Here is a 14,011-nt window from a genome sequence, read left to right as displayed (position 1 = left end):
CCTGGCTGCGAAAGTTTGCACTTCCTGTCCCACGCAGGACACACTGTCTGGTCCCCCGTGGGCGACGGAGACTTCACTGACGTACTTTGGAGAGCCCCTGCTCTCGGTTTCTGTCTGGCACGAAGCGGTGATCCAATGCAAACCGCTGCCCACTCTGGCTTGGTGGCAGCGCCCCCCCTTGGCGGCGGCGCGGCCCCAGGCCGGCGGCAGCGGCTCCCAGCGCTGTTTCCGGAGCTCTTCAGTGAACCTCCGTCCATGCAATCAGCTGAGCGCTGGCTTCGGCCCCACATTGGGCGCCAATTGCGGCATTAGCTTTTGTTCTTCCGGCTGCACGCAGCTCTTGGGAGCCCGGCTGTGGCGTAGCTTCCACGTGCTGCCGGGGTTTTCTGCCGCGGGTTCCCGGACACGGCTCTGTGTCTCGGGCGCGTGGGCTGGCCAGGCACTGTTACTGTGCGCTAGGGATCTGGTAAAGAGGTAAGGAATTTGTCCATTTACTCCGTGCTTGGCAGGAATGGTTTATTGGTCACATGGCACGGTTCAATGGAAAGACGCAACCGCTCCTGGCACTCGCATGTGAGAAAATGGCGCCTGGGTTCCGGCAGGGTAGGATTTTATGGAGGGGCGGGGCGAGAGGATCCACGGCCTGCCATCCACTAGGGGCAGCTGCCGTGGTGGTGACGCCAGCAACACCGACCAACCAGAGAACCCTGCAGGGGCGGGCACTGAGCCTTGGGCTGAGTGGGATTGTGTGGATGGGGGTGGCAGGCACGGGGTTTCCCGGGGCCGGACGCGGGGGTGGTGACAGGAGCGGCAGAGGGGGAAGATCTGGCGGCAGGCAGCATGGGGCCAGAAACCGCGGGGTGGGGGAAACGACACGGGGGGTGCGCGGGATTACAGAACTGGATTTATTTTAACATAAATTAGAAACCCTAATCTAAACCCGAACTCCAGGATGCAACACTCTGTGGGTAAAATAATCTGGACCTGCTGCACCTGAAGTCAATAGGCTGTTATGTGAGTGGACTGGCATTAGCTCTTTGCTTTTTCTCTTTTGCTCTTTCAAAAGAAAGGAAGTATTTCTCCTCAGCATAAGCTGAAAACATCAGGTCAGCAGACAAACACCAATTCTTGCCCTTCAGCTTTCCTGTAGCTCCAAGTTGCAGCACTATCTGTGTAAAAAGCCAGGTCAAACACTCAGCCCTGGCCTTCAACAGCTGCTTGCTTGTTTTGTTCTGAACCCTGTTCTGAGGCCCTCTCTCCCCATACACAGGGAGCTAAATATTGTGGAGTTTCAGCTGCTCCTGCAAGGTCTGCAGACACAAATCTTTATCTACCAATAACTACAAAGCAAGAGCTGGCAAGAATAATAAATGAAGCTGCCAGAAGTCAAGTGTAGCCCTTACACCTAAAATTTGTGCTTAAAATTAATTTAAAATCGCTTTCCCCCATCTTATTGCACTTGCCCTCCCCAGAAGGTCTCTCCTCTGGTCAGAAGGATGGGTGGTTTATTTTCTTTACTCATAGTATAGTTGCATGTGGCTCTGGTAACACAAATACTGGCTTTTTCAGACTATTTAAGCAGAGATTAATCATTACATAGTACTTTGTATTGGGAGGCAGTGGAGGACAGGGGTCTGGAAATGCAATATACTGGAGAAAAAAAGCCCTGTGATAGTCAGGAGTATGGCAATAATTGAATGCTTTGTGTATGATGCTAAGTGAGAAGCAAGCCATAAAAGGTCCTAAAAGTGAATTCATGGTTATCTGATTTACTGGAAAATTATGACCAACTGGGAAGATAGGGCAAGGGGAAAGAAGGATAAAATGCTTTAAAAGACAATCTATTTTTCAAGGCTAGAAAATATAGTTTATTCTTGCTTACAGATACCTTTTAGAGCCCTTTTAGCTATGAAAATTTAGTGAATAATTATAAAGAATGGGTTAGCTGGAATAATGCAAATGATATTTCCATGGATGAATTCAAGCATAAACATTTTGAACCATATTCTCCATGCTTATGAAAATATCCTCTCAAAGTAAAACGGCTCGCAAAGTAATTAAATATTTAAAAACTGTATCAGAAGTTAGAGTCAATACAGTCTTCTGGAGTGAAAACATCAGGATGTGTTCCACACCTTTGGTTCCAGGTTTTTTTTTTCTGTGAAAATCAAGTAGAAAGAAACTATTTGTCCTTTAAATTGTTGTTATTCTGGCTTGAACACGTTTAGGAATAGAAGGCAAAGTGGCTGCTTCAGCTTGGAGCACTGTGCCCCACCTGCCCAGCTCAGCCCTGCCCTTCACCGCCTTTCGGTGCAGACGAGGTACGGCTGTGGCTGTAGGGTCATCCCTAATTTTGGCTTCAGCTCTGGGATCACTCCATGAGGGAAATGCAGGTGAAATCGTTGTAGCAATGAGGTGAAAAACAAAAACATTTCCATTCGAGCCAGCTGCTCTCCAAGGCAATGTCTTCTTCCTGAATTGAAAAAAAAAAAAGGTTTTAAAAAGGTTTAAGATATCTTCAGTCACATTTCCACTCTTATGAATAGGAACGGTCATTTCTGTGTTCTAGGAGTGCTGTATGAAGCTCTTGGCAGTATTTTGTAAGAAGGATAGGTGATAACTTACCCTAAGAAACTGATTTTAGAGAATTTGTTGCTCACAAATGCCATTCAAACCAATTCTGTCAAATTGCTTTAGATACACTTGTTACTTACGGTATCTTGTCTTGAAGTGTCAATCTAGATGGAAAATGCTTTAAAAAATGACATTGTGAATTTTAGCCTTTTCCCCCCTACTATTTTCTTAATTACATCTACTGCCAGTCATTATTAACTGGCAATTATTAGAATTTTGTAAGGAGGATTTTTATTAGTTCATATATAAAACTGAGCTCATCTATATAAAAGATGTTATGATAAAATTTGTTCTCTCCAGAGCACATTATATTGAATATCTTTAAATTGAATTATATTGGATATCTTTAAATCAGAACTGAGGATATCATTCTGTCCATTTACTGCCATCACTTACACTTTACACATCTCTGGATTTGTGAGAACAAAGAGTGGAAGGAATTGCTCTTACCTAGGGAAAAAGGAATAAACGCATCTTTCTTGACAAACTGTCCATTACTGTCCAAAAACCTCTCAGGAAAAAACACTTCTGGATTGCTCCAGTATTTTTCATCAAAGTGAACAGAGTAAAGGTTTGTAATGACTGTGGTGCCTGCAGGAATTGTGTAACCACGCACAACAGTGTCTTTGGAAGTGGCATGGAAAATCCCCAGCGGGACAATGTTGCAGAACCTCAGCACCTCGTGCAGAACAGCCTCAGTGTAGGGCATCTTGCACTTCTCTTCCAAGGTGGGCATTTTGTTTGGGCCAATGACAAGATCGATTTCTTTCTGAACTTGCCCTGTTAGGAATAAAAGGTGAGATTTATTTTGCAATTGCCTTTACATTTTAATTTATGCTAATGTATATTTGCATATAAATACATTTTAAAAGACTACTGAAACATGGCATACCTTATAGAAAAAACAGTAGCTTTCAAGCTTTTAAACTTAGACTCTGTATTCCTAACCATGGTTACTGCTATTATCCCCATTCTGAAGCAATGGTGAAATTGATATTAGAGTGATATTTTTTGGTCCAAGTACCAGCAGTAGCTTTCTAAGTTATCTGGGCCTCTCTTCCTCCAAATCCTGGAAGCCCCAAGCACTGAACCAAGCACTGCTAAGGTTTTGGCAGGAAAAGTGAAGTGGAAGCAGTGAAACCAGAAACGTGACTCTTCACTACCAGAATCCAAACTTCTCACAGTGTCTGGGCTAACACTCAGACATCTATTGCTGTCTTACTTCACAATGACTGTAACACATCTTTTTATTTTTAAATGCCATTTCTGTTCTTCCAAAAGTATAAGAATTCCTGTCTATCATATGTAAAACTGGGGCACTTAAGATAAAAAGAATTGTACCTGAATTGTTAACCACAATGTGATTTACATTTTTGCTGGCACTTGTACATTTTTAATTTAGTTTATTACTTTCATATTTAATTACATTTTCTTATTATTTATTAACTGCATAGATTAGTACATCTGCCAACAACAGATCATGCATCACAGTGCTAAACCTAAATATATTAGAAATACTTAAAAGTATTAAAGCTTCATAAAAGTGTATTCACAAAATAATATGTTAAAATTTTAGCATTACACTTGACTTTTGATATCCTCTTTGTCTACATTTAAAAAAAGTTTTCCACCTCTGTCCATATATATTTAGTAAATGACACAACACAATAATATATACAAAGCTTTTCTTGGTGCATCACTTTGCACCACTTTGAAAAAGTATTTTAAATTTGCAATAGGAAAGTGAATCAGTTCCTCAAAATGTCAAAATTCTTACCTTGAATGTTTGGATAAAGAGCCATAAATAACACTGCCCATCTTAAAACATTTGTTGTGGTTTCTGTCCCAGCTATGATGAGTTCTCCAACGGAGAAAATTAAATTTTCTCTTGAATATGTAGATTCTGGGTCGTTTCCATTGCAATCCATCTCATCTAAATATGCATCTACGAAATGTCGAGGTGACTGAGGCTTCCTATTTTCAGAGACACGTTCAATAAGCTCATGAAGAAACTCATAGACTTCAGCTGCATTTTTAAACAGCTGCTGGTGTTTCCCAAATGGCAAGATACCAATCCAAGGAAAAGCATTATATAAAAATACAGAAGCACTAGCAGCTAATTCAATGTTTTCACTAAAAATCTCGATCATGTGCTGAAATTCTGTATCTTCATATGTGAAACGTTCTCCAAAAATAATCAAATTAGTAATGTTTGAAACAGCATTTGTTATCAAGTGCTTAAGATCAAAGGGTCTGCCTTTGTATGTATCAATGGCATCAAGAAAAAACAGAGATTCTTCTGAAATTTTGTGTTCAAAGGACTTTTGACCATATCCGAAAACTCGAAAGGTATTTACAGCTAATTTGCGGTGTTCTGTCCATCCTCTGCCATATTTACTGTTCAGTAAGCCTGAAAAAATATTTTGACACAGTGTTTTATGCAATGCTTTATTTTTCTTTCCCCATAAGATAATAAAATTATTCAACAAGACAAAAAATGAGACAAAACATTTTGGACCTCTATGCTATGGAACACAGTCCATGAGTGACATTCCTTTCCAAATAGTATCTTTAAGGAAGCATCAAGTATTTTAAGAAAGGACATCAAGTAGATAAAATGGCTAAAGCAGATGCTTCATGTGATTTGTTCATGTATGGGATAAAAATTATGTTTTTATACAAAAGACATTAGCACTCACCTCCCATGTTTGTCAGCTTCTTGAACAAGGGAAGAGATGGCCTGTCTGCAAAAATTTCACTTTGGTGGACAAGGCATTCCTTCACTGCATCGTAGCCATTCAGCACAACGGCAGATATACCCCCGAGATCAAGGCTGAAGATCTTTGTGAGGGGAAAAAGGAATAAAAAGTGTCAAATGCTATTACACCCCAGTCTGGAGAACAAGGAATGAAAAAGTGAAACTACACTAAATGTCAATGTGAAATGCAGAGCTGAATAATCTTCAGCAGGGCACACAGGTGACCAGAGGTGGGACAGCTGTGCCATTACACAGGAGAGTCTGTGGTAAGTTCATTTGCTTTGTTAAATGATAAAATTAATTAGCCCACACTACATTCTGTGCTTTGCTGTATACCTAAAGAAACCAGCCCTCCAAATTAAGGACTGGGAACACCTTCATGTAGTAACTAGAGAGGAGTGAGAGCCAAGGTGACAGCCAACAACTGAGAGCAGAGCCCAGCTAGGCCCAGCTTCTTTTTCCAAGAAGTGGTTAGCACAAGGTGCTTTGGAGAAAGGCACAGCCTGCAGAAGGCACATCCAGGATAAAAAAATTAAATCTGGATCTACATTTTAAAAATTAAAACTGAGCCTAAAGTTAATATTGAAACCTTAGATTCCTTTCCATACATTCCCTTGGCGTTAGAAATCTGTATTTTTACCATTACAAATCTTTAGATTTTTTCCATGTCAAAGCTGGTGACCTCCACAATATGAAATTGTGTTAGCCTAATTATACATTCTGTGACAACTGGGTTGTCACCCAGTGGGTTGTCAGGCACTGGAACAGGCTGCCCAGGGAAGTGGTGGAGTCATTATCCCTGGAGGCATTTAAAAGCTGTGTAGATGTGGCATGTGGGGACAGGGTTTAGTGGCAGACTTGACAATGCTGGGTTAACAGTTGGACTCGATCTTAAGGGCCTTTTCTAACCTAAATGATTCTATGAGTCTATTTTATTTTAGAAAACTTGGTATTTTCACTGTTATAATAGCTCTTCTTTTTTATGTGTCAAAAAGACACACCCAGTATATTTCTGCAAACCATCTGTGAGTTTTGTATACTTTGGTCTAACTTATTTATCTTTATTCCTATATCATATATGATTAAAAAAAAAAAAACAAACAAAAACCTTTGATTATATTTTTCCAGAGTCCCCCAAGTTCTAATATGCTGTTTCCCTCAAATTCTACAGGATTCTTTCTGACAGCAGATGACTGAAACTCCATACAGCATTCCAGACAAGTAGAAAGCTTGCTTCGTTCGACAGCATATTTTCCTTCCTATTTCCATTCTACTTGCCCTAGTACTTTGCTTAAAGAACATTCGTTTTTATATAGTTACGCTAAAAGACTGTAAGTATCTCAAATATCGCGCTGATGGTACTTTGAGGCGCGGTTCCGCCAGAGTCCTGCGCTCCCGCTCCCGGCGGGGCGCTCCGCCCGCCGCATCCGCCGCGGGGCCGCGCCGGGCAGGGCGGCAGCTCCGGGGCTTCCCCGTGTCCAGCTGCCCGGGCCGGCCCTCCCCGCTCCCGCGGGACCCGGGGCGGCGGTACCTGCCCGTGGATCTGGCTCTGCCGCCGCAGGTAGACGTGCGGCTGCTCGGCGCCCAGCGCGGGGATGTTGCCGAGCAGCGGCAGCCCCGCGGGGCCGGGCGGGAAGCCGGGCGGCCGCCGCTGCTTCAGCAGCTGCCGCACCACCAGCGAGAGCAGCAGCGCCAGCACCGCCGCCAGCGCCAGCAGCCAGGTGCCGCTGGCTGCTGTCGCTGTCGCCGCGCCCGGGCGCGCCCCCGGTTCCGCCGCCACCCGCATCGGCCCCGCCACCGCCGTCGCTTCCTCCTCTCGTCCCCCGTCCCGCCGCCGAGCATTGGCCCGCGGAGGCTCCGCCCGCCGCGTCAGGAGCGCTTCTTTTTTTTTTTTTTTTTTTTTTTTTTTTTTTTTTTTTTTTTTCGAATGGAATAATACAGAACTGGTCGCTCGGAGTTTATGCAGTGTCGGAACGCACCGCTGGCTGCGCGCTCCGCACGCCGACCATGGCAGCTGAGGGGCGAAAGGAACCAGCAGTCCTTTGCTCCTTGTTAAGTCTTTGTAGAATCTCGGAAGCAGAGTTTCTAGATGTCTTTCCCAGACACACTTCGGGTTTGGGGCCGCTGAAGCCCGCCGTGATTCCCCCTGGCAGATGTGTACCGTACGGGCTTGTGGCAGCAGCTGGCTGGGCGGCCGCTCCCGGCGCGGTGCCCGTGGCTCCCTGTGCTGCGCATCCTGGTCTGGGCTCTCTGACCCGGCCACGGCCCGGCCGGACAGCAGCAGGAAAAGGTCCCTGCCCTCGCAGGCAGCACGGCGGGATGTGTGAATGTCCCCGGCCCTTGTGACCAAGCAGCACGGAGATCACACATATAACGTGCAAAGGTTGTTGTTACCTAGTGGGATGATGGCTCAGGAACCAGGGCTTGAGCTGCAGAAGAGGCCAAGATCGGTAAGGCAGAGGTCAGAGAGCAATGTTGCTGTGCCATGTGATAATCTTGGCAAAACACTTCATAAACAAACCCAGATTTGCTTCCATTCACGCTGGGTTTGTTATTATGTTACTACTATTTTACAGGCAATTTTAGGAATAACAGGAGCATTCCTGGCCCATTACAATTTTCTGTGCCGTGTGTTTCTAACCTCAGATGTCTTTCTTGTTGAATTCATCTTAATAGCTGTACATAGATTTTTAAGAACATTGATAAGATCTAAACAGATGAGGAATTTATGCTGATGGAGCTCATTAATAACCTGTGTCAATGCCAGCATCCTGTGTTAAAATCTTACCAAGTTTGTCAGAATACAAAGTGGCTTCAGCCCTGCTGGAGTTTTTTTTTTTTTCATTCTTCTTCCAAGTTATTTCTTCATCCTTTACTTTAGTGTGATACTGCCTGGTATCTTGTTAATGGTGATATTTGGGTCATATCTGCAGAAAATACCAGTATTTTCAACGTCAGTGCCTAAAAAATTCTCACCCAAGATTCAGGAATTCAGCTTGGCTCCAGTCAGAGCAAGAATGAAGAGAAATTGCCAAGGAGTTAAGTAAGATGTGCGCATGCTTAAGTATCTGTGAAAACATAGGAAGAAGTACTATTGCTTTGATTTATTTTTGCAGCTTATCTTCAATGCTCTGTTATTTATGTGTTAAATACCCAAAGTTTTAGATGAACATGATTTCCACTGCATCTGAGTAAGAAAAGAAAGGTAATTAACAGTTTTGGCAGCAAGCATTTTGAAGGGGGAAAAAGGAAAAAAACAGTATAGGAAGGACCCAAGAAGAGGAGAAAAAAAGATACAGAAGAAAAGTCCAAATATTTTACTAAAAAAGAAGGAATAGACTTGTAGTGGAGGGAAAGCCAACAATATTTGACAATTATCTTCAAGCAGAGGAGAGAACAGTCAAAACTGACCTTACCACAGTGTTTGAGCTGTGGGGAAGGAGAAGAGACAGTGATATTAACCACTGTAACAGAGGAAGGGAAACTGAAGAGCATAATAGCAGAAAAATAAAATCTATTTTGGTCATGCCAAATGCTAAAAGATAGTGAGTCAACCAAGATTAAAGATCCAAGAACCTGTAAAGGATGCGTGATTAAATGGAAGTAAAAAGCCACAGCATGGACAAAGATAACTGAAACTTGTCAAAACTAAGTGATAAATAAACCCTTGTAGACAGATGAAATCACTTAAGGATGCAGGTTTAGGGATGCAAGACTCCAATTGCTGTCCAAGCATAGGATTCCTTGCCAGTTTCTGATTGATCTTTTTATTTTTTAATTTTTTTGTTCATTCATTCATTCCTTCAGAAGTGTGTGGGCAGCTTGTGCTGAATTGCTTCTTTGGGAACATTTTACTCATCTTAATCATGGATGATCAAATGAGCAAACTCATAGAATGAATAAAGTTTTTTTAATTTCAATTATAAAAATGACAGCTGAGTAAAGAAGCCCATTAAAGCATGTATCTTTATTAAATTCTAAAATATGCTAGTCATCAAGTTTTACAATTACTTTGCACTGGAAATTCTATAAGCAGAAGTTGGAGTAACAGGAAATTATTGTGTTCCTGTCTTCTCAGGAAAATCAGAAAGCAATTATTTGGCTTTGTATTCTTTGACTACACATACTTATATATAGCTTTGACTTTTGAAGAAATATACAGCCAGGTGTGGCTGTTCTCTGAGTAGCAATATTAAGATCTTGGTGATAACTCTGGGGAGAAAAATTGAGTTGTTTCCAAGTTCCATTAAAAATCTCACAAACTTGTATTTAGCTACAACTTTGAAACAGGCTCTGGTTTTCTTATTCTTCAGAGTTGACATTGTAGCTGGAAAACAAGGTAAACCTTTATCAGGTTAAAGTGTTTTCCATCCCTATGGTAGTGTCTCTTGTTCAGTGAAAGCATTACTTGATATATAAAATGCAGGAAAACAACTTCTTTACAGACAGATGTGTAAAGATTTTGCTCCTTGCCTTTGATGGTGGATCAGGGAAAAGAGAGAGATCTTTACAGATGTGTGTAAAACAGGCATGCTTGTCATGAAAGAAATTCATTTCACAAGCCCACTGACAAGTTTAGACTAGTGTGCAGATGTTATCTGTTATGCTCACAAAGTTCTTTTTAACCTATGTCATCATAGTGAATGATCAACTTCCATGTCACAATTATCTCCTGAGCCAAGCCTGTAATGATGCTGGCGCTTTACAGATTATCTAAAACAGAAAACCACATCTGATGTTTTCCCTTGTGAATATGGTGATTGTTTACTGGGAAAATCCCCACCTTTTCCTTCAGTCACATCCTTTTCTTTCATCACAGTGAAGCGATACGCAGAATAAATAAATAGGCTCCACAACCTGGGGTAGTTATGAAGTGGGTATGTATGTCAGCGCCCGGCACAAGTGAGATAGCTCTCCAAAACTTGTGCCCCGAGCCTCAGTCTGACCCACACTTTTATTCTCAAAGATGTTCCATATGCAATACATTGCGCAACTTTTTCATGCATATTCAACCCCTGGCCCCGCCTGTCCTCGCCTCTCATGCTAAGTAAGTCCACGCCCTTCTGGGCACGCGTGGTTTGCTGTGGTGGTCGTACGGGGGTCTCTCGGTGGTCCTGAGGCTGAAGATTGTGGTCTTCCTCATGATTGAACTTTTGAACTTCTCCTCTCTGCACGTGCGCTTTTGGTCCTTTGGTGCTTATCTGAGTACGTCTGTCAGTCTTGATAGGCTTGGAGACAGAGGAGCTTCTTTATCTGGGTTCTTTGCCTCTTCTGGTATTGTTCTTTATGCAAGAAGCTTCAGAAATTTGCATTTTCCTATGCCCTTTGTACCAGGCAGAGGTTTCTTAAGTAAAAGGTTAAAATTCAACACATAACTCTACAAGCTAAATTATAAATGCTTAATTCATTTTGTTAACTTAACTCTAAAAATCTCTGTTTCAACAGTCCTATTCTGCCTAAACATTTGATGTCTGTCAAGCAGACTCAGAAGGCTGGAGACTGGCTTAACTTGAAAAATAGTTTTGGCTTGTTGTATTTTCTGGTTCTTTCAGAGTATACTTAGGTCAATTCTATGCATAAATTTAGAAATTCATCTTTTTAATTGATGGTCTCATATGACTATGGGTTCCGAGAAACTCTGCTGAAAGTAGATTAGCAAATATTATGTTGTAATAGCCTTTGCCTTCACATGCTATTTACCAGCACTGAAAGGAGAGAGATCTTTTTTAGCCCCAAATTTCACTGAAGGCAGAGGTTAAATCAGCACTGTAGGACCTAACAATGTCAGGACAACTGCATAGCTCTGGGAGGGATTGAGGAAAACTCCAAGTTACCCTGTGGCTTCATCAGACCTCAGTACTGGCAAGATAAAGGCTGAAATGATGACAGGAGGAGTTCCACTCTTCTAAGATCCTGTAAACAACAAGCAGGGATTTACCTGAAGGCTTGAGAAACAGTTTCTCACCTTATTTTCGCTGACATGCTCTGACAATATCTAAGATAGTATCACAGTATTTGTGCAAGCAATGAAATCAAAGTTTTATCACCATGCTGTTGTTTAAAAGGATTAGTTTTCTGCTCTGAGGTTGTTTTTTCAACTCTCATTTTACCTGCACAATGCAAAACAAAATGGAGTGCTGATTTTGAAACATTTTCAGAGTGAGATTTTCCTCTGTAGTGCATCCCCTCAGTGCTACCCTGGTAATGCTGCAAGTCTGACCCTGCCTCTGCTGAGTGTGAGGGGTTCTCCTTGTCAGCCTGCTGGAGGTGTAGCTTGGGACAGAACTGGAATTGTGCCACTTGTCAGAGGCAGGGAATGTGTTTCCAGGTGGCAGGAGAGGATTGGAGTAACCTGCTCGGAGGCTGAGCTGTGCTAAGGCAGGACAAAAGATGACAAAGCCATAGCAAACGTCGCTGTGGTCTGCCCCTGCTGCCTGGCCAAGCAAACCTCAGGGCAGGACAGTGTGGCCCAGTCTGGTTTAAAGGATTATTCCAAAGTGGGTTTTGAATATATCCAGGAAAATTGCCACAGAACCTACAGAGTCTTTGGGGGTTTTTGTGCGATAAGAAGATTTCAAGGAGATTAAAACAATGCAACCCTGATCTTCTGTTTAAAATGTCTTTCATAAATCAGTCTTGGAGCTCTTCTAAGGCATTTTGGAGGAAAATTTGCTTCCACAGTGATACATAGATTTTTCACTAATTAGCTCAACAGCAGTTTCACTTTCTCAAAAGCAGGCACTGAAGCAGCCTAAATCCAGATTTAATGTCCATTAAAAATGAAATGCTTTAGTGTTGGGATTTATATCTGTATTCTGGTTCTCAGGAAAGTACTGCATTTTTATAAAAAAGCAGCTCTTTTTTTTTGGGGCCAAATTCAAACCAAACCACAAGATAGATTGGTACAATATTATTTATGTGCATGAGCTTGATGTGAGCTTATGCTAAATCTGAATATGGTTGTTCAGAAACTATGGGAGCAGGATTGAGAAAATAATTTGACCAATTAGGGATGTAACTTTTGCAAAACCAAATGCCTACAAAAGTTATGGTGTTGGTATCAGAGTTTAAGCCATTCTCCAGCTTTTCAAATAATGGTGTCACAGAAATTGGAGGAGAAAGACACAAAGAGAACAAATGTAATGGATTATGTTCCTTTCCCAGAGCATGTCACCTATATATGTCACTCCTGACAGATGTTAGAGTAACATGCCATGAAACCCTTCACTGAGAGGTTTCAGGGTCATAACTTAAATGCACCCTATTCTTGTCTGTCATTAAAAAAAGCTGTAGAAAGCTTTTCTCATGTGGGTTGTCTCCTTTGTTGCCCTTCAAGACACTATATATATATATATATATATATATATATATATATATATATATATGTAATATAGTACCAGATTGCAGATTGTTATTGTTTCAGGACGAGTATTTATATTTTTGTTATCATCTTTCTCCATATCATCTTTTCTTCTGTTATGTTTCCCTGGTCTTTGAGCTTGTTTCCCTAAATCCTTATATGGGATCTCTGATAATCCCTACTGGCATTTTTCTGGACTTCTTCCAACTTGCCCAAGTCTTTTTGATCTAGATCTTATCAGCAAAAAGTAGAGTGTAAGGATTACCTCCCAGGCCTCAAACAAGATACTCCTGCTTACACCCAGCTTTCTTTTACAGCAGCACAACCCCATTAACTCTGGCTTAGCTAATTTCATTTTCTGCAGAACAAGTAGCTCTGCTCACCTTGCCTCACGTGGCTTGTAGAGTCTTCTTAAGGAGCAGTATTTGCTGGCTGTTCATGAGACAGGATCCTGGATCAGAAAGAACAAGCATCCACCAAAAACTCAGAGAAGTGACTCCCCAGGTTCTCCTTGTAAAGAAAGAGCATGTGATTTTTACAGCTGGCTTTACCATAACTTGTCCTTACCTGAAAAATCTCAATTAGTTGTTTTGAAGAACAAACTTAGAGAGAGCAAAGACTTAAATCACACTCACCTCCCTTGTGGAGAACTTACTGTGCTTGTGGCCTCATCACTGTCTCCCCTTTCATTTTTGTAGGGTCCACTTTTCTCTGATATGAACTAATTGTGGGAATGAAGATTGTACCTGTGCAGCTCACAGTCTCATCTTTCTTGAAAAATTACATTTTAGTATTGAACAAAAATGCACCATAATATATAAATGTGATATTTTTGTTTACCAGCATGCCACCTGCTAGCATTTCAGAACTTCACTACAGTATCTGTGGCTTCTCAACATAATGGCAATTATTTCGGTAGAAAAAAATGGTCACACTTCTAAATGTATTGGTTAAATTATATCAAAGAGTATAATATTGTAAAAAGTTGTATCTAGTGTAGAGAAAGTTACTATAAAATAGCCCAGATTTTTCTTATTATCTACAAATTTTAAATATTATTTGAAATTAAAATTTCTTTTATTTCAAGCTGGGGGTTGCATTAGATAATCTCATTTCTTGAAATAAATAAATAAAAAATCCCATCCCATGCTTTTTATTTAATCTGCTTTGAATCTATACCCAGCACTGAAAAAGGCAGAACAGATTGTTTCAGTAAATGTCTCACTTTCTTAGTGCAGTGCTGCAAAGTACCCCTCTCT

General features: G+C 41.6%; 1 protein-coding gene across 2 annotated transcripts; it reads right to left on the bottom strand.

The window, feature by feature from the left end:
* Nucleotides 1-1,844: 1,844 nt before the first annotated feature.
* Nucleotides 1,845-7,178, bottom strand: LOC128789475 (vitamin D 25-hydroxylase). 2 transcript variants are annotated; one of them, XM_053945492.1, is made up of 5 exons: nt 6,924-7,178; nt 5,334-5,475; nt 4,412-5,044; nt 3,085-3,414; nt 1,845-2,473 (listed from the first exon to the last, which is right to left on the bottom strand). In XM_053945492.1, exons 1-5 carry the CDS (start codon nt 7,176-7,178, stop codon nt 2,298-2,300), a joined length of 1,536 nt encoding a protein of 511 aa, XP_053801467.1. In that variant the 3' UTR covers nt 1,845-2,297. The 2 variants fall into 2 exon arrangements, with proteins under 2 accessions (XP_053801467.1, XP_053801468.1); XM_053945493.1 differs by lacking the exon at nt 6,924-7,178 and having other exon boundaries at nt 4,412-4,608; nt 5,334-5,417.
* Nucleotides 7,179-14,011: the final 6,833 nt, after the last annotated feature.

The sequence above is a fragment of the Vidua chalybeata genome, chromosome 6 (genome assembly GCF_026979565.1).
Source record: "Vidua chalybeata isolate OUT-0048 chromosome 6, bVidCha1 merged haplotype, whole genome shotgun sequence".
In the NCBI taxonomy this organism is placed as follows: domain Eukaryota; kingdom Metazoa; phylum Chordata; class Aves; order Passeriformes; family Viduidae; genus Vidua; species Vidua chalybeata.
This window is presented reverse-complemented; position numbering and strand designations above follow the sequence as displayed.